General features: G+C 53.5%; 2 protein-coding genes across 4 annotated transcripts; both read right to left on the reverse strand.

Moving 5' to 3' along the window:
• Positions 1-462: 462 nt before the first annotated feature.
• Positions 463-9,213, reverse strand: SNF8 (SNF8 subunit of ESCRT-II). 3 transcript variants are annotated; one of them, XM_047845647.1, is made up of 8 exons: positions 9,064-9,213; positions 8,647-8,697; positions 5,640-5,778; positions 4,232-4,336; positions 3,512-3,584; positions 2,428-2,569; positions 1,482-1,556; positions 463-687 (listed from the first exon to the last, which is right to left on the reverse strand). In XM_047845647.1, the coding sequence occupies exons 1-8, from the start codon at positions 9,115-9,117 to the stop codon at positions 550-552; spliced, it is 777 nt and encodes a 258-aa protein (XP_047701603.1). In that variant the 5' UTR covers positions 9,118-9,213; the 3' UTR covers positions 463-549. The 3 variants fall into 3 exon arrangements, with proteins under 3 accessions (XP_047701603.1, XP_047701601.1, XP_047701602.1); XM_047845645.1 differs by having other exon boundaries at positions 463-871; XM_047845646.1 differs by lacking the exon at positions 9,064-9,213 and adding an exon at positions 8,914-9,056 and having other exon boundaries at positions 463-871.
• Positions 9,214-13,463: 4,250 nt separating this feature from the next.
• On the reverse strand, positions 13,464-17,713 carry GIP (gastric inhibitory polypeptide). The gene is made up of 5 exons (XM_047846028.1): positions 17,628-17,713; positions 15,844-15,990; positions 15,136-15,228; positions 14,339-14,440; positions 13,464-13,473 (listed from the first exon to the last, which is right to left on the reverse strand). The coding sequence occupies exons 1-5, from the start codon at positions 17,711-17,713 to the stop codon at positions 13,464-13,466; spliced, it is 438 nt and encodes a 145-aa protein (XP_047701984.1).
• Positions 17,714-18,932: the final 1,219 nt, after the last annotated feature.

Raw genomic sequence — 18,932 nt, forward strand, 5'->3', positions numbered from 1 at the left:
ACCACTTGACTTTGACCTCTGTTTCACACTCAGCCGTGTCTGTCAGAACCTGCAGGGCCTCAAGGAAGCTGGATGAGACCGGACGAGTGGCTATGACTTACGGGTCCGTTAGGGTCTGCTGGTTTGAGATCAAAACATCTTTCTAGGGACCAGCTTTGAGCCAGCGGGCTGTGATTTAGGCCTCAGGGCTAGAGAGAGACTAGGCTGTCGAGCCAGGAGGCGGACAGCCTTCGTTCTAGACCCGGCTTTGCCGTGAGCTTGGAAGACCGGCCCGTAGAGGTCCTTCCCTCCGTGCTCGCTGTTCTGTGTAACTCGGGTCCTCCTTACTGGATAAATGAAGTTTTCTCCACTAAAGATGCTACGGGAAGGCACTTTAAGAAAAAACAAGCCAATGGGGGAAGCGTACAGAGGGCGCAAGAAAACTTGGAACTCTTTCTTCTTGAAAGAAAACAGAGACAAAAGCAAAGTTGTTCGGGTTTTATTCGCCAACCGCTCTCCCCTCCTCTCCCTGCCAGCTGCTGGGCCCCCACCCCCTGGGCGCTCCCAGAGTCAGGGGAGGGCTTCTCTGGCCTCCTCGGCTGTAATCTCCTGGGAGTAGAGGTCCGTGAAAAGAGCGGGCAGCCAGTAGTGGGCCTCCCCGGGGGCCTGTAGGTCCAGCCAGGCCAGCCCTTCCTTCAGCAGGTGTTCCTGGAGGGAACGGGGAGGAAGAATCCTCTGGGACAAGGGAGCCCCCGTAGGGGAGACTGACAACCCCCCACACCTGTTTTGGCTTCAGTGGGGTTTTCAGGCTGCATCTACACGAGTGCCTTCCCGTATTTACACAATGGGAGCCACCGTGCTTAGTTCCGCGTCCGTTACCTCGCGGGTAAACCTTTAGGGAGAAGTTAACGAAAGGGCTGTTAGCTTGGAATGGACTCCCGATTCCTACAGCTGGAAAGAGGCCCAAGAGGGGCTGGTTGTGCCCCACGGCATTAAACAGATGTTTCTGTTACCCTGCTTTCCAGAAAAAAAGGAGATCTAGTTTAACTGCCTGGATGAGGAAGAAGGTATTGAAGGCCAGGGTTTACAGTCTCATGCTCCTCCTCCGTAACATCGGCCTCTCGTTAGCGCCACGAAATCTGTATCTACAGAACTGTAACTACAACACGCAATGTAACAACATGATCGTGGATGTGTCATTAAGTAGTTCACAACCCCCTCACTCTGTATTAACAGCGTTACTTCTGATACAAACTACGTGGTCTGACCAGGCTCCACAGGCCGGAGACAGGAGGGGGGGTGGGGGGGCTCGCCTGCCGCAGTCAGGAGCCTGCCTCAGTTGTACCTCTCAGGGCCACCCTCAGAGACGTGGGGTCACTTCTGTGGGCCTTCAAGGGAAGAGGCCAGCGGAGCAAGGCTAGGTCCTGCCCGTGTGCTGCCTGTCCGCCCTCCTCCTCCCATCTGGGGCCCATCTTTTCTGGGCCATTCCAAAATTCACATACCAGCACTTGCCGCGCTCGCTCGGTCTCCCATTTAAGACTGGCTTGGATATCGCTGACGGTCACGTAGCCATTTTTCTGAAGGAAGGAGGGATGGGGAGTCAGGTAACAGTGTACTTTCCCTAAGAGCCCAGCATCCGCCCAGGAACAACAGGTTTACCCACATGGGACAAAGAACTGCCCTTGGGCGAAGCCTATGAGAGCACAGAAAAAGAACGTTTAGAAGTCCCAGCAAAGAGAGAGAGAAGCAACTTTCGGGCTGATGAGGTGTGTGGGGGGAGGGGGGTGAGTCTTAAAAAGTGGGGTCCCTGGTACTGAAACATTAGACTTTCTCAGAGAACTTTGGAGTATGATCTGATTCAGGACAAAGAACGGACAGGAAGGGACGGTGACCATTCCCCAGGGAGAAAAGCCCTCTCCTTCTTGAGTCTTGTTCGGGGGTATAGATTTAAGAAACCCGAACCCCTCTTTCCTAAAACCATGGTAAGGATTTTGGGGGGGGGGGAGGGTACGTGCTGAGGAACAGGGGGAACGGTAGACAAGATTACACATTTGTTCTGCGGAATCGACACCCAGTTTTAAGAAGACCTCAAAGAACCCGTCTACCCAAGAAAATACAGTTCGTTGTCTGCATGTCCGCCTATCCCGCTAGACTGTAAGCTCCCGCAGAGCAGGAACCACGTGGTACCCGTCGTTCTGCGCCCCGCAGCCTGGCCCGGTGCTTGGCACTGTAGCTGCTCAATAAACGTCTTCTAAAGAAGCTCAGCTCTGACTGGTGCATCCGCTAGACAGTCTGGGCAGAAGACCCCCCCACCTTCCCGCCCCGCCCCCCTGCCCCCCACCCCGCCCCGCCAGAAGCCCCGCCCAGGCCGCCCCGCCCACACATGTGCACACACACGCCGCCCCTCCCCTCCCCACGAGCCCCGGCCCCTCGCGAGGCCCGCGGTACCTCCGCCAGCTGCAGCACCACCGTGTGGTCCATATTGAGCTCAGCCGGAACAGACTGAATGAGGTAGGTGCCACCCACGGGGATGATGCCAAAGCCGGTGCCGAGCGCCTTCAGCTTCTTGATGGCCCTGATAAGGTCGTCTCTGAGGGGATGAAACGCTGCTGAAACACCTTGGGCCGAGCGGACCTGGCAACGACGCACTTCCGGCTCGGCCCTGGGCAGGAGGCCCCGAGAGAAGACCCAAGAGGGCGGGCGACGTTCAGTGACATTAGCGAAGAGGCGGGGTCAAAGGGCACCAAATGGTGCCGCTGCCAGTCAAGGGAGACGGTGCCCGGCGATCAGCCCGCGCACTCAGCAAACCATGCTAACCCCAGACAGAGGTCAAAAATACGCCTACGGGGGCCGTCAGGAAATGTGAACGAAGGAGCTAAAGGCAGGGGACAGCAGGGAGCGGCGTGGACTACGGCCAAGTGCAAAACGCTTCTCCATTTTACAGAGGGCCACCCGGCTGATCACTGCCATGTGGCTTTTCCCTAGTTCCCCACTAACTCAAACCAGGGAAAAAGAAAACCCGCAACACGGTGGGTTCGTATACCCAGCCCACATACTGACGGCATTTCTTTTTGTTTTTTTAAACCTTTTCTCACCCTGAAGTCCCACAGAGAGGCTGGCGAACCAGATCAATCTATCTCCCCCCATCTTCTGGCCCCCACCCCTCTCCCCAGCCTTTCTCCGTGCGGGCGCGCTAGCTTCCTGAACCCCAAGTAATCCAGAGTCTACACAGCCCCAAGTTAAAAAAAAAAAAAAAAAAAGGCAACAATACATTACGTAGACATGAAAAAAATACATAAATGATGCTTAGAAGGAAATACGCCGGAACGCTGGCAGTTGTAATCTCCCGGTGGAGAAGTTACAGGTGGTTTTTGGTTTTTTAGATCTGTGCACTTTTGGCATTCTAAAAAAACATGTTGGAATAAAATGATTCCTAAAGAAGCCCAGACATACGAGCCGTAAAGAGAAAAGATTTCATGTGATTTCTAGAAAGGCTTTTCTACACGCCAGGGGACTGGAAGGCACGACCTACTGGCTGACATCCTGTGCGAATTTGCCCCTTCCTTTTAACACCTGCTGATGTAGTTCCTCCAGAGTTATCAGACCTGTTGGAGGGGACAGAAAGCAGATGAAGTCCGCTACACCAAACCAATTTAAAAAAAGCAAAGGCAGCAGCATCTCCGAAAAGCTACAAACACTCGCTCAACGTCGAGGCTGTTATCTATTTACGGCCAGTGATTTCTAACTGGGTCTAAGCTCGCTTGCTTTCTTGACTTCAACACAGCCCATTCGATGCGCTCATTAGGAGGACGCCGCTGGAGGCCCATTTTGGGGCCTCACGTTTTGGGGAGCACAGAAACTCGGCATCACCCTACTTTCCCGGGAGTGGCAGGGCAGACCTAGAGTTCCTCGTGATAAAGTCATAACCCAGACACGTTGTGTATCGGGGAAAAGGCCTTAGCTCCTACCTCCCTACTGTTTTCTATACTAACCAGGGGCTGGACCTCCCCGGGGCAAAGGTCTCTAGAGAACAGAGACAATCATCCAGGCCATTCCATTTACCCCTGGCCATGGAGACCTGGTATAGATTCAAGGGCATGAAGCGGCTGAGACGCTTCAGAAGACCAGTTTCTCAAGATCTCACTGGCCTGCAGACTGAAGGCTGGAAAAGCTCATCTTTCAGGGCTCTCTCTCTCTCTCTCTCTCTCTCAGGGAAGCCCAAAGCCCAGTCAAGAGACTTCGCCACACTCACCTCCATTCCGGTGCTTCAGGGCCAGGCACACTTCGATGATCTGAACACCCAGCTCATAATAGAAATCTCCCACGCCCAGCATCTCAGACCAAAATCCTTTTCCAGCTAAAAGACAGAAAGGCAACAGTCTAGGTCATATGTTAGCCTACGTCCATAGTTTCTTTCAAAGCTAGATCAAAACATCTATCCTGTAGGAAGCCTGCCCTGCCTAGCCTAACTCCTTATGCTCCATTTACTACTCAGGATCCCCAGACAGTTGGAACTCTTGGAAAAATTCCTGCTAAAAAACAGGCTCAGACAGTTGTAAAGGGTGGGCCTTCTAAAAGGCATTTCTGTTTGGCTAAGTGGCTCCAGGATACTATGAAACTGAGTTTTCCTTTCCCAAAGCATACAGGGAAATATAATGGGACAAGGCTAAGAAAAAAGAATATGCAGGGGTGCCTGGGTGGCTCAGTCGGTTGAGCGACCGACTTCGGCTCGGGTCACGGTCTCACGGTTTGCGGGTTCGAGCCCCGCGTCGGGCTGTCTGCTGACAGCTCGGAGCCTGGAGCCTGCTTCGGATTCTGTGTCTCCTCCTCTCTCTGCCCCTCCCCTGCTCATGCTCTGTCTCTGTCTCTCAATAATAAGTAAACGTTAAAAAAAAAAAAACAATATGCAGACCGGGCATTCAAAAATCCATTGAAGGCCATAGTTTATGGAGTAAAAAATGCAGGCTATAGACTAGTAATTATAGCATAATCCAATATGTTAAATAAAAAAAAAAGTTTATAAATACAATGTATGTGTCCAGCAAGATAACCTTAGACTGTTAATATGTATCCCTGCAATTAGGGGACAGGATCAGGAGACTTCTATTTTCTGTTTTTCTCTTTTCTCCTTCGTTGACCGACTGCATAATTACATGCTACTTTCATTAAAATGAAAATTTTTTTTTTTTAATGTTTTAGTTATTTTTGAGAGAGAGAGAGAGCGAGTAGGGGAGGGGCAGAGAGAGGAGACACAGAATTTGAAGCAGGCTCCAGGCTCTGAGCTGTCAGCACAGAGCCCGACAAGGGGCTTGAACCCACAAACTGTGAGATCATGTTCTGAGCCGAAGTCGGTCACTCAACTGACTGAGCCACCCAGGTGCCCCCGAAATTCTTTTTTAATAGGGGAAAAAACCCATTAAAAAATCCCACTGTAGATCATTCAAGGGGAGGTCAGGCACACTGGCTACCAACCTACTCTCCAGCCTCCCCAGCTTTCCCATCAAAGCGGGCCCTCAGCCACCCTGCCAGGCCCGCACCAAAGACTACATCCTCTGGCTCTCCCTGCAGGCCCTTCTAGAAGATGCCCTGACAACAGTGATGACAAGGAGATGCGCTCCTGTCCCTAGGAGAATACCACACCCCTACAGTCAACTCCTTACAGGCCAGAGGATCCACCCCGATGGTGGCGCACATGTCCTGGAACTGCACCCGGAATTCTGGATTCTTCCGGATCTCCTGCTTATGCTTGCTGGCAAATTCCTCCAGGTTGGTCTTGAACATGTCCAACTGCTTTGACATCTGTAGGGTGGACAAGGAGGAGGTTAGGGGCAGCCCAGCTAGGTGATAGATGTCAAAAATAAGTTCTTGGCCCAGTGGCAGGGCAAGGGCTAAAATAACCCATTTCCTCCAGGCCTACTATTATGCTGTTTCTTATTCCCCCTTTCTTTAAAAAAAAGAAAATTTGTTTTAATGTTTATTCATTTTTGAGAGAGAGAGAGACCGAGGAGGGGAAGGGCAGAGAGGGAGACACAGTATCCGAAGCAGGCTCCGAGCTGTCAGGACAGAACCCGATGCAGGGCTCGAACTCACGAACCGCGATCATGACCTGAGCCGCAGTCAGTTGCTCAACCGACTGAGCCACCCGGGCGCCCCTTGTTCCTTCTCTATTGATCCCTAACTCTCCTTCATGGTTCTGCTGTCAGCTGACTTGGATGCTATAATGTTTCCTCAATTCTAAAACACACATTTTGGGGGACGCCTGGCTGGCTCTGTCAGTGGAGCACATAACTCTTGATCTCAGGGTTGTGAGTTTGAGCCCCACACTGGGTGGAGTTTACTTAACAATAAAATGTTTTAGGGGTGCCCGGGTGGCTCAGTCGGTTGAGCGTCCGACTTCAGCTCAGGTCATGATCTCACGGTTCGTGAGTTCGAGCCCCGTGTCAGGCTCTGTGCTGACAGCTCGGAGCCTGGAGCCTGCTTCGGATTCTGTGTCTCCCTCTCTCTCTGCCCCAACCCCGCTCATGCTCTCTCTCTCTCTCTCTCTGTCTTAAAAATAAATTAAAAAAACATTAAAAAATATATTTTAGGGGCGCCTGGGTGGCTCAGTCAGTTAAGCGGCCGACTTCAGCTCAGGTCATGATCTCGCGGTTCACGGGTTCGAGCCCCATGTCGGGCTCTGCACTGACAGCTCAGAGCCTGGAGCCTGCTTCAGATTCTGTGTCTCCTTCTCTCTCTGCCCCTCCCCCACTCACCCTCTGTCTCTCAAAAATAAATTTAAAAAAAATTAAAATTTTTAAAAATAAATCAAACAAGATATTTTAAAAAGAAACATAAATAAAAAATAAAACACATTTTTCCCCCCACGTGTTCCTGTTCTAAATTTTTTTTTTTCAACGTTTATTTATTTTTGGGACAGAGAGAGACAGAGCACGAACGGGGGAGGGGCAGAGAGAGAGGGAGACACAGAATCGGAAACAGGCTCCGGGCTCTGAGCCATCAGCCCAGAGCCCGACGCGGGGCTCGAACTCCCGGACCGTGAGATCGTGACCTGGCTGAAGTCGGACGCTTAACCGACTGCGCCACCCAGGCGCCCCATGTTCCTGTTCTAAAGACAGGATGCCTCTAACAATCAGTGGCACATCTAATGTAGTGCCTTCTTTTTCTTTTTCCCACAGAAACTGTCATTACATTGAAGGTGCACCTCATAATCCATTTTGTCTTAAAAATGAGGTGGGGGGGGGGGAATGACTGAGTGGCTCAGTCCGTCAAACATCTGACTCTTGATTTCAGCTCAGCTCATGATCTCATGGTTCCTGAGATCGAGCCCTGCAGCGAGGAACCTGCTTGGGATCCTCTCTCTCCCTCTCTCTCCCTCATGAGTACTCGCAAGCTTGCTCTCTCTCCCTCTCTAAATAAGCTTTTAAAAACGAGGGAATGCAGCATTCAGAGAGAGGGAAATCTCCAGCCACTGACAGAAAGGCTGAATAGGAGAAAATGAATTAGGTGCGCAGTGACTATTTAATCTTTCGGTCATGGACCTTCTTGGAATCAACTCCAAAAAAAAGAATCCCTAAGGGAAGGGTGGGGGCCTACCAGACTGCATTCCAAAGCTACGGTGCTAATGATTTGGGGGATTTTCTGACTCATGGCTGTGACTCCTTCCCTTTCTCTAATTAACAAAGCCTACTTTCTACCTGCCGGGAGAGTAACCGCTCCTGGCCCAACAACTCCTCACTTGCTACATATTAGAAACATTATAATCACCGTATCCAGTTGATTCTCCTATGTCATCTCCCTTATGAGTGGGAGCTTTTGAAGAGCACAGCCCTGTGTCTCTTTCCTCAGTTCAAGGACCCCCATTTCCTTGCTTAACTGCTTCCTCCTCTCCTTCCCCAGTCGTCATAACTGAGTAAACTTGGGGCACGGACAGAAAAGGGAAGTGTTAGAAAAGGAAACCGCAGGCCCCGCACCCCATCACTGACACACACTTCTGGAGGGGACGGTGGTGGTGCTGGATGGCACAGAGTAAGCAATATTTTCATGTCATCCCCCGGCAGGTCAAGTGAAAGCCTCCAAAGATCTAAGTCAAACGGCTCTACCAACTACTACCCAGGTAACCTTGGACAAACCACCTGAATGTCCTCAATTCTAAACTGGGAAGAACAGAGCTCTCTCCTGATAGGACTGTCAGGATGAATGAACGAGACAGGGTCGAGAAAAAACGGGCACGTGCATGGGAGGATGAAAGCATGTAATCATTCAAAGATGTCAGCTATCACTGTCATTAGCAAGTCGGTAAATGGTCTGAGCAGTCCAGAAACCAAGATTTGCCAAAGAGTCGAGTTTTAGTTTGATCGGAACAACCTAGGGGCACCCCGGTGGCTCAGTCGGTCAAGCCTCCGACTTGGGCTCAGGTCACGACCTCGGGGGTTCTTGAGTTCAGCCCCCCCGCGGGAGGCTCTGTGCTGACAGCTCAGAGCCTGGAGCCTGCTTCGGATTCTGGGTCTCCCTCTCTCTCTGTTCCTCCCCCGCTCACGCTCTGTCTCTCTCTCTCAAAAATAAATAAAGATTTCAAAATGTTAATCCACACGATCTAGTCTACATCAAGGGCGTCCTGTCCACCCGGTCGGGTCTCCCTTCCTGCCTGGAGTCCTCCAACCGACTCACCTGGGCCAGCTGGTCCTCAGCCAAGACAGTTCCTCGCTCCTTGTACTTGGCCTGTCAGACAAAGAGACCGGCGTGAGTTGAGAGTGGGCACTGGGGGCTCCCACTTGTACTGCCCCGGCTGAAGTATGAAAAGAGGAGGGTGTCTTTTAAATGGTTTTTCTTAGGGAGAGGGAGAAGGAAGAACAATAGACGACTGGTCTGTAGCCAAATTTGGGGACGCGGGGGGAAAGGGCTGGTGGACCCGGGGATGCTGACATTCCAACCCACCGGAAGCTGAAGAGTCTCAGTTCCCCGGGACCCGAGCAGCCTGCTGTCAGACTGCGATGGGGGGCGATTTGAGGGTACAGAGCTCTCCGCTCCAAGACTTCAGTCTCTGTCGGGTCGGGGGTGGCTGTGGGTCGGCCTTTGTCCCCTCACCTCGGCCAGCTTCTTCTTGGCGATGGCGCCGGCTCCCACCCCGCGGCGATGCATCCCAGCCCCGGGCCCGCGGGCCGCCCCGCTGCCGGGACCCCGGGTCTCCGCGTCCCGGGATCCGCCGCCGGCTCCCGACGCGGAAGCGCGGGCCGCGCGTCATCTCCGCGCGCCGGAAGCTACGCGCCGACTTCCTGCCGCGGGGCAGAGCGGCCCCGCCTTCCTCGGGTGGCCGGGTTGGGAGAAGCCCCGGCGGAGCCCCGCGGCGGGGAGGGACGAGGCGGCGAGGCCGCGTGTGTCGGCCGCGCGTTCCCCCACTCACGTGGGTGCCTGGGACCCTCGCTTGTTGGCGCGGCTGCCCTTCCGCCGCCACCCAGCCTCCGGCCGCCTGATACGGGGCCAGGCGCGGAGTCGCCCCGAAGCTTCCACATTGAGCATGGAACCCAACCCATTCTGCTCTAATGGAGCCGACCCCGTTGGGAGTCAAACGCGGAGGTTCTGACTGGGGCAGGCCTTGCAGTTAAGAACTTGGACTCTGGAATCGGAAAGCCTGGCCCCAGAGCCCACGACCGCTGCTTATGATCTAGTAGCTTCCGGCAAAGTCCTGAACCTCTCGTGGTCTACTGGCCACGGTTGGTTTAGAGTAACCCACTCGTGAGGTGGTTGTGAGGATGAAGGGAGAAAATACGTAACCAAGCATTTAGGGCGATGCCTGACACATAAGTAAACATCCGCTATGATTGTTATTCACCAGATGTGGGGTGGAATCCGTCTGTGTGTTTAGGAAGCTCCATAAGTTTTTTTTTTTTTCTTTTAATTTGTTTAATGTTTATTTATTTTTGAGGCAGAGAGAGAGATAGAAAATGAGTGGGGGAGGGGCAGAGAGAGAGAGGGAGACCCAGAATCCGAAGCAGGCTCCAGACTCAGAGCTGTCAGCACAGAGCCCGATGCAGGGCTCGAACTCACGAGCGGTGAGATCATGACCTGGAAGTCAGGCACTCAACGACCTGAGCTGCCCAGGTGCCCCTCCATAAGTGATTGCTATAGCACTGAGCCTAACAAAAGGACTAGTGAAGGATTCTTAAGTCAGGGAGTAAGAAGATCAAATTCTGGTTTTTGGAAAAATTAGTGACAGCCCAGGACTCCTGGGTGGCTCAGTTGGCTAAGCATCCGACTTTTGATTTCTGCTCAGGTCATGATCTCCTGGTTCCCAAGACCAAGCCCCACATGGGGCTCTGCGCTGGCAGTGGGGAGCCTGCTTGGGATCCTCTTTCTCCCCTTTCACTGCCCCTCCCCCTGCTAACATGCGCCCTCTCTCTCTCTCTCTCTCTAAACATAAATAAACTTTAAAAACAGAAAAATCGGTGACAACCTAGAGAGACTTAAGTCAGTCATAGCAATCTCTAGGAATGAGAGCTAGGGGGTGCCTGGCTGGCTCAGCCCCAGGAGCATGCCCACTCTTGATCCCGGAGTTGTGGATTTGAGTCCCACACTGGGTGTCGAGATTACTTAAATGAATAAAACTCCCAAAAAAAGAAATGGTGAACGCTAGGACTAAGAGAGTGGCCACGAGGACAGGGAGAATGGGACAGACGGGATGTTTGGGACAGACGGGTATTTGGAAGGCAGAATGGTAAAACCGATAGATGAGGGCAGTGTGGGTCGGGGGAAATGCTCCCGTTCACTGGCTTGGGCAACAGGGTGGTGCTATTCAGAGAAGGGGCGTGGGGAGACAGGGACTGACACCACAGGATGAAGCTGGAGAGGTGATTAAGAGTGGTTTTGAACATGTTGAAATTGAGGTCTCTGTAACATCACAGGAGAGATGGCCAGTGGTCATCTGGATGTGCTGGTAGGAAGGTCCACAGAAAGATCTGGGCAGAGTTACACAGATCCAGAATCCGCAGCAAGGTAAAATCGTGAATGTGAGTAATGTTACCGGAAGTTTCAAGTTAAAGGATTAGAAGAGGACGGGCGATCGTCTGCCACCATTTTGGTCCTTAAGGGATTATGGAGCCAGGAGCCAATGAGCCTGGGTCCCTCAGGATTTCATGCAGCGGAACTGTCACTGTCACACCAGCCGTGAGCTCCCTGCCTCTGGATGATCTTTATTTTTGAGAGAGACAGAGACAGAGCGAGCGCGGGGAGCGGGGGACGGGCAGAGAGAGAGGGAGACAGAGAATCTGAAGCAGGCTCCCGGCTCTGAGCTGTCAGCACAGAGCCTGATGCGGGGCTCGAGCTCATGGACTGTGAGATCCTGACCTGAGCCGAAGTCGGACGCCTGACCGACTGAGCCGGGTTTTATTTTTTAGTAATCTCCACACCCAACGTGGGGCTCAAACTCACAGCCCAGAGATCAAGAGTTGCTCGCTCCACTGACTGAGCCAGCCAGGCGCCTCTCATACCATCATATTCTTCCTACGCCACTCCCTGACACAAAAATTTGGTCCCTTCGTGACTCACTGACACAAATAGACACACCTGCTTCATTTCTCACTCTTTGACTCACACCGTATGACCCCTTAAGATACATGCGCTGATCCCTCCCTCACACCCATGTCTTCAAATTGAACTATCCATACCCTCAAATGCACACACACACATACTCACTCCCATAGGTGCAAACACCTGGCCCGAGACAAACCTTGTGACCACACTTACGCGGACACCCTCACTCCCTTATTCGGACACGTTTGTTCTCTCTTACAATTTTAGAGAAAGTATGTTGACCAGTAATGTGCTGGTAAATGTTTAACGAGCCCCTCTCCCGGCTGGGAGGGAGGAGCTCTGATTTATGGCACTTGTCAATTTCCACGGTGCACCCTGGCCACGGCCAATTTCGAGCTAACAATGATTCTACAACCTGCTCACAAAACTCCTGACAACTTAACCACGGCTCCCAGAAGCGCTCAGCCCCAGTATACGCTGTGTGCAGCCCATCACATTTGCCATCCCTTGCTTTCAGTGACTCACTGGCCTTAGCCGGAGCACGGGACTTCAGTTCTCTACCTCACGGAGGCAGTGTAGTGCATGGTTAACAGCTATTACGTTCTTATCTTAAAATGACGTCCTGAGGCTTTAAGTGATGTTTGTAAGTACCGAGCACAGTGCCTGGCCCGTAATAAGAACACTGTACCAAGATTATTTTAAATCACCCTTTCTGATTCGCTGACCCCCTGAGAACCCAAGACTCCAGAGACAGAGATCCAACTTCTTCCCCAGGACAACCAGCTCTACCATAGAGAATCACTAAACTATATCCTCTGAGCAAAGGCACGCTCTGAATTGTGTGACACACATTCTCTCCGACCTCAAGGAGTTTAGGGGAGAGGAAATCTACAACATCGGAGTTGGAAGACAGAGCCTGGCAGCCCTCAGGCAAATTCAGTTCTCAAAAGCGTTTTGTTTGGTCAGCAGAAAGCGTGTCTCTTCCATTTTCACAGTCCCCATCCTTCCCATTGTCTTACAGCCTCCCCACTTTTCTCAATTATGCTACTGGCCCGGCCCTTCAGCCGATCCAGCTGGCCACTCCCTGATTTAAAACCAATACCCTTGTATTTCTAAATTGAGGTTTAGGTGGGTAAATGATAACAAAAGTTAACTTTTATTGACCATTTACTTTGTGCCAGGCATTATCTGAATTAATACCTCAACCCTAGGAGTTGGGTGGTTAGGAATCTTCTTTTTCACAGACAGGAAACAGGCCAAGAGTGAGGAACTAACTAACTGGCCAAGTCACGGACTGAGTAAGCGATTTGAATCTTTGAATCGAGGTGCGTTTGACTCTTGTCTCCTAAAATAGGACTAGATCGAGGGGAGCGAGGGCATTCCAGGTAAGATAACCCGAGGGAAAGGGGTGGGTAGACAGCCCTGTTTTCTGTGGACACCAGGCACTGGGGGGAAGGCGGTGTGAGGCTGCTCCATTCTTTCTCATAGCACCCTACTGTTTCTTCACATGGCTTAGGATGTTAGGTGATTATTAATGTGTGTGTGTGTGCGCGCGCGCGCGTGCGTGTGTATGTATGTTGAAGATTAAAGTCTGTCTCCATCACGGGACTGCAAATTCCTCAAGGGCAAGGACTGTGCTCATTTCCTTGGCTGCCGTATTCCCAGTGGTGACCACAGTCCCTGCCAATGTTAGCTTTCCAATAAGTGTTTGTAGACCAAAGAGACGAATTATGGGTGCCGGTGGGAGCCATAGCTCCTTTGCATTGGGTGGCACACACACACAGAAGACCATTCCCTGGTAGCGCTCGGTAGACGTCGGAATAAGTTTCGACCATGGGCACAAGGATTCATTTCAGCTTAAACTTTATTGGTTTGGCTTCTCTCGGGGGCCCTGGGGTGCAGCTGAGGCCTGAGCAAGTGAAGGGCAGAGTCCGGACCTGAGCTGGGTTTGGTCTGAGTCACTGAAACCTGGGGAGAGTGGAAAGAGGAGGGGTAGTGGTTGGAGAGGGGGGTCATTATCCACTTAGAGTCGGCAAAGCAAATCCATCCGGGTGCCCAGCCATGGTTCAGCTGCTCCTACCTCCCAATTACCTTCTTAATTATAAGTCATCAAAGTAAGTCCAGAAAGCACCCACCTTCCTACGGAGAATTTCTCATACTCTTCTCCATTGTTCTGATCCCGCCCCCCTCCCCCTTTCCCTTCCTGCCCTCTACAGGAAGCCATCCCAGATTTGGTCCCCGGCTTGCCAGCATGGAAGCCCGAGATGTATTTCGGTTTCCACGTCCCAGTGTTTGCATCTTGAAATGAGTGTCCTTTAGGTGGGCGGATCTCTTCACGGTGTTAGTCATCCCTTGCTTCTGGGACATAATAGATTAAAGGACTTCCTAGCCGGTGAGGTCGATTCAAGGACCACTGAGACCCACAGAGAGAGGAAACATGCCTCCAACTCTGCAAGTGCCGTCACTGGGAAGGGGCCATGGGACAAGGGGACAGTGGGAAAGCCGAGAATAGGATGGGGTGGGCGGGGAGGTGAGCGCAGCCTGTCACCTGGACGCAGTGGAGACAGAAGTTCAAGAAGGGATAATAGCCGCCAACATCACTGAACTCCTGTTCCTCACAGGTTGCTCTCGGCTCTCTCCCTGGATTATCTCGCTTAAACCTGACAACAGTCCCGTGAAGTGGTCTGAATAAGCCTTGATTTTCGTGAAAACACGGAGGTTCGGAGAGGCTTATGGGTTTGCTGGGGTGACGATCTGAACCCATGTGTGGCCCCAGAGCCCAAGCTTCTGCGCGCTGTGTATGATGCCCAAAGCCGCCGACCGCCGCCCCCACCTGAACCTGCAGATTTCCATCCGATCCGCCATCCAAGCCAGCAGCTCTCGAATCAGTAAATCCTTTAGCAGATCTTCATCACTGGGGTTCTTGGGGAGGGAGCTGCCAAGAAGAAAGCCTTAGGGCGGGCTTGGCCATTTTTTTTTTTTTTTAGCCTCGGCCCCACCCGAAGTGAGTAAATAGAGGGCCCAGGACTCCAAGGGGCAGCGGGGGTGGGGGGAGGGGGTCAACACAGCTGCTCTCTCTCTCATCTCAGCTTTCAAAGCTCCACCCTGGTCTGCAGGCCAGGGGAATAGGGGGTCTTCAATACAGATGTCCCACCCACCCACCCAGAATGCCTTCCCCAAACCCGAGAGGTGATTTAGGGCACATTCACTCTCTAGAATGATCCGAAGCTTCCTCAGCTTGCTCGGAGAGGGGGCAACTGATGTCAAGGGACTGGCTTTGGAAGGGTCCCCGTTCCTCAAACACGGCCTTCCTGAAGTTTGTCGGGGAGAAGCGGGGAAGCCAGATCCCTGAGGTCTCTTGCGCCGCCCCCTCTCCTTGCCTCTGTGACTCTGCATACTAGGTCATCAATCGTCGGGACTCTGGCCCCCAAACCCCTCCTTGGACCCCAGCCCCGATTTCTCCCAGGCTTCTCCCCTTAAGCTTGGGCTGGCCTCCGGGAACTCAGAGAAGACCCCTCTTTGAACTGAGAGTGGAAGGGGATGCTTATCTGGGGCCTTGCCCTGCTCCAGGGTCTGGGAGAGGGAACAATGAGGCCCTGCCCCCACTCCTTCCCTTGTGGGCTGACTCACCCCTGCTGCTCCCTCGCCGCCCCCTCCTTCCTGTTAGATTGATGGGCCAGCTCCAGGGCCCCGGCCTCCCTCTGGGTGATGTTGTGCTTCCAGCTGGTCAGGTAAAGATTAGGGGGTGGGTGGGGCTGGGGAGACTCCAGATGTCCCCCAGTCCCCAAGCGCTCCGATCTTTGGGGACCTTAACCCAAGTCGCAGAGGGGACGTCTTCGTTCAATGGCCCCACTGCCTGTCTTCAGCTGCCAGAGAAGAGCTTTTCGGCGTCTACCGTGCTGAGCAAACAGCGAGGGCAGGGGAAGGGACTTGGCCAAGAGAAGAAGAAGGACAAGGGCACTGTATCCTATTTCCTAAGTCCGAAGTGACCACCACCAAATCGTCATTGTCAGCAGCTCAGCGATCTCTGTCTTAGTCCCCAGCCCAGTGGGGATCCTCTGTGAGCCCCCCCAACCCCACCCCCACCCCCCGCCCGCCATCTTCCCTGATCCTTCTCCTTAGAAGAAGACTGGAAAATTGCCTTAGTCCCACGCCAGACTGGGCTACCGCCTGAGCCCTGGTCAGGGCCACCATGTTGCCCAGCTCCCCATCGGTGCCTAAGGGAAAGGCACAGCCTGGAGTTGAAGTACAGGCCCGTGTGGCACATGTGACATCCGGTCTACACGAAGGAAGGCACAGCCAGCCTGGGGCCAAGAGAGGGCAGGTGCATTGACTTACTCATTCTTCTTCCCCTTCTGGGCCAGCAGCCAGTTCACAAAGTCTTGTTGGCGGATCTTGTCCATAGCGATGCTGTAGTCACTGATGAAAGTCCCCTCGGCGTACCTGGGGCCTCGAGGTCGGGAGCCACTGACCCTAGTGTGGAGTCTGGGGGGGGGGCAGGGAGGGGAGACGAGAGAGAAAGCAGGACACCGTGGGAGGGGCAGGGGGCGAGGGGACTCACGATGCGGGGACAAACGATCGATCGATCGATCGTCACTGACAGGAGGCTGATGTTTGAAAACAACCCTCCCCCCTTTCTTGGGAGTCAGTTTTTATGGAGACGTCCTGTTGTCTAAGCATCAAGCCCCTGGGACTCTGTCCTCAGCCCAAGGGCCCACTGCATCCTTAGTGGGTGTGGCTCTCGCTTCTGGGCAGAGAGAGATCAGGGGTCCCCTTGATCTCAGGGGACTGATCTCAGGTCCCTCCTCTACTCCTCTTGCCTGGCCCAACCCCATTCAAGTCTTTGTTCTTGATCCATACCAACAGTAGTGAGCCCTCACATAACGGCACTTACTCTGTTCCAGATCCTCTATAAGCCCTTTACTGCGTAAACTCATGTGATCCTGATAACACCCCTACAAGGTAGACACCATATTTTTAAAAACTTTTTTTTTTTAACGCTTATTCATTTTTTTGAGAGACAGAGAGAGACAGAGTGTGAGTGAGGGAGGAGAAGAGAGAGAGGGAGACACAGAATCCGAAGCAGGCTCCGGGCTCTGAGCTGTCAGCCCAGAGCCCGACGCGGGGCTCGAACTCACAGACCGTGAGATCGTGACCTGAGCCGAAGTCGGACGCCCAACCGACTGAGCCACCCAGGTGCCCCCAGACACCATATTTTTTTGTGTATTTATTTATTTTGAGAGAGAGAGGAAGAGAGAATCCCAAGCAGGCACCAAGTGTGGAGCCTGATGCAGGGCTTGAACCCACGAACCATGAGATCACGGCCTGAGCTGCAGTCGGACATTCAACCCCCTGAGCCACCCAGGCGCCCCAGGTAGACGCTCTTTCTATCCCTTTTTGGGAACGAGGAAACCAAGGTGCAGCGAGATTGATGTAGCACACACAGAGCAGGGGGCAGATCTAGGATCTACCCTCGGGCAGTCTGAGCCCACGTTCCCAGCTTCTATGTGACGGCCCCTGTCCTCGTCCACATCTGACGCGGCTGATTTGTGGGGAAGACGGCTAGTCCTTGCCTCCTACAAGGCCCAGCTCTTTGCTCAGACAAGTCCCTCCTGGTCCTCCGGAGCACAGAGGCCCCGTGCTCCACGGGCTCAGAACATCCTGCCTTTCCTCGCGGTGCTCGGGACAGCCTGCAACTCGCCTAGGTGGTTCTTTGTCCCCCACCTTGGGCCTGTACGTTCCACGAGGCATTCGTGGACCACTCGGCACGTTTATGTCCTGTGGGTGGCGCCCAGGAGGCCTTCTCTACAGTTTGACCAAAGAATGAACATACGCGAACGCTGAAGGCTTTCGCTAGGAAGGGAGGCGTCGTCCTCTAGTTCAGACACTGAGCCACTGAGGAGGAAGTCCTTCCAGAGATCTAACCACAGTCTCTCTTGTGGCAATGGGAGCTCGGAATAAATACCCTCTGGTTCTGTCCTCACTCGGCGCACACCCACTGCTGGCAGGTTCTCCCTCCAGTTCTTCCCTCTTGGCCTGGGATTCCTCCCTTTCTCATCCCCTCCGCCCCCTCAAAGCCAGAACCCGGCCATCCTCTGCGGCCTCCTCCCCTACGCCCCTACCTGGAGTGACCCTCCCCTTTCTCTGCCAGCACCGCGGCCAGGAGCAGGGACCCCAGCAGCAGACTGAAGATCTTCGTGGCTCCCATCTTCCAAGGGTTATTTCCTGAGCGGAGAGACAAAAGGGGACCAGGATGAGGGAAGCAGCGTGCTCGGGGACAGCCGGTGTGGCCGGCCACGTCCCGCTGATGCCTCAGAGCATTGTGCGGGTTCTGAAAGCTGGGGACACTGAGCTCTGGGGATCAGGGCTTTTCTGGGAGGCTGGAGCCGCGCCTTGGGGAGCGGCAGGAGCTCTCAGATCGGCCGTCACCTAAACCATCACAGAACCTCTTCCCCGGAGTGAAAGCCACCAGCAGGACCGGACCATCTCATCCTCTCCTTCTCGGGCTTCACTGTTTCTACCCGGGGTCCCCCTGCAGGAAGACGAGCCCGGACATCTCTAGGTCTGGCTCGGGCTTCTCGGGGCTTGGGAGGAAGGTTTGTTACTGCTTTTCACCCCTTTTCAAGATGCCCCCCCCCCCCCCCCCCGGATGAAATGGGGTCAGACCTGCCTTGGCCACCTGGGTGTTACAGGAATCCTGAGAACCGCCGCCTTATTTCTCACGTAGAGGAAAAGAAAGGTGCAGGGGTGACGGTGGTGAGCATTAACGGGTGCCAAGATCCACTGCCCCTCCAGTATCCCGTCCGTTCCCCGTCCCAGCTGCTCTCTTACCTGGCTTCCTTTCCAGCTCTTCCTTAGATCGAGGACAGGGCAGGGATTGCTTCCTCCCGCCTTCTGGACCTTTGGAGCCTCTCTCAAGAGAGTCGGCGGTAGCCCCTTTATATCCAGGCATCGCACACCTGCTGATTAGCCTAAAAGCATCTTATCTCAAAAAATTAAGTCCGCAGCTCCTGCCACATTAAGTCCATTTTACGCGTAATAAAGTTGCCCTTTCCACCTGAACTGTGCTAATCGATGATTAACATTTGGGTATCTCGGCTGCCTCAGACGGCAGGCTACCTTAAGGGTCCCCTTTCTTCTCCCCCCGCCCCCACTTCTGGGCACGGGGCCCTGTATTCTTCCCGCCCCACTTCCTTTGCAGGTGCTCTCAGAAAGGATGCCCTGGGTGAGGGCACACTTGGGTAGGGTGCCATTGCCTGGGGTAGGACCGCTCCCACAGGCCACAGGCCGCCCCTGGATCAGAGAGAGCAGGGCACAGTCCTTTGAACCCCAGCCCTGGATAGTGGCCCACAGCTTTGGCAGTGAAGCAATGTCCCCGCTGCGAAATCTAGGGGGATATCCCACCCAGCTGGCTGGGGGAAAGGGCT

Source organism: Prionailurus viverrinus, unplaced genomic scaffold (assembly GCF_022837055.1).
Source record: "Prionailurus viverrinus isolate Anna unplaced genomic scaffold, UM_Priviv_1.0 scaffold_35, whole genome shotgun sequence".
Lineage (NCBI taxonomy): Eukaryota > Metazoa > Chordata > Mammalia > Carnivora > Felidae > Prionailurus > Prionailurus viverrinus.

Excerpts from the sequence above, each read along its gene's own strand:
- SNF8 (XM_047845645.1), bottom strand. The coding sequence starts at position 9,117 with ATGCATCGCCGCGGGGTGGGAGCCGGCGCCATCGCCAAGAAGAAGCTG. Across the intron at positions 3,585-4,231 it reads CCTGAAGCACCGGAATGGAG|GTCTGATAACTCTGGAGGAA; the intron begins GTGAGTGTGGCG and ends CCCCTCCAACAG. Across the intron at positions 2,570-3,511 it reads TTCGCACAGGATGTCAGCCA|AGACGACCTTATCAGGGCCA; the intron begins GTAGGTCGTGCC and ends TCATCCCCTCAG.
- GIP (XM_047846028.1), bottom strand. The coding sequence starts at position 17,713 with ATGGGAGCCACGAAGATCTTCAGTCTGCTGCTGGGGTCCCTGCTCCTG. Across the intron at positions 15,229-15,843 it reads CAGAAGGGGAAGAAGAATGA|CTGGAAGCACAACATCACCC; the intron begins GTAAGTCAATGC and ends TTACCTGACCAG. Across the intron at positions 14,441-15,135 it reads GCGGCGAGGGAGCAGCAGGG|CTCCCTCCCCAAGAACCCCA; the intron begins GTGAGTCAGCCC and ends TCTTCTTGGCAG.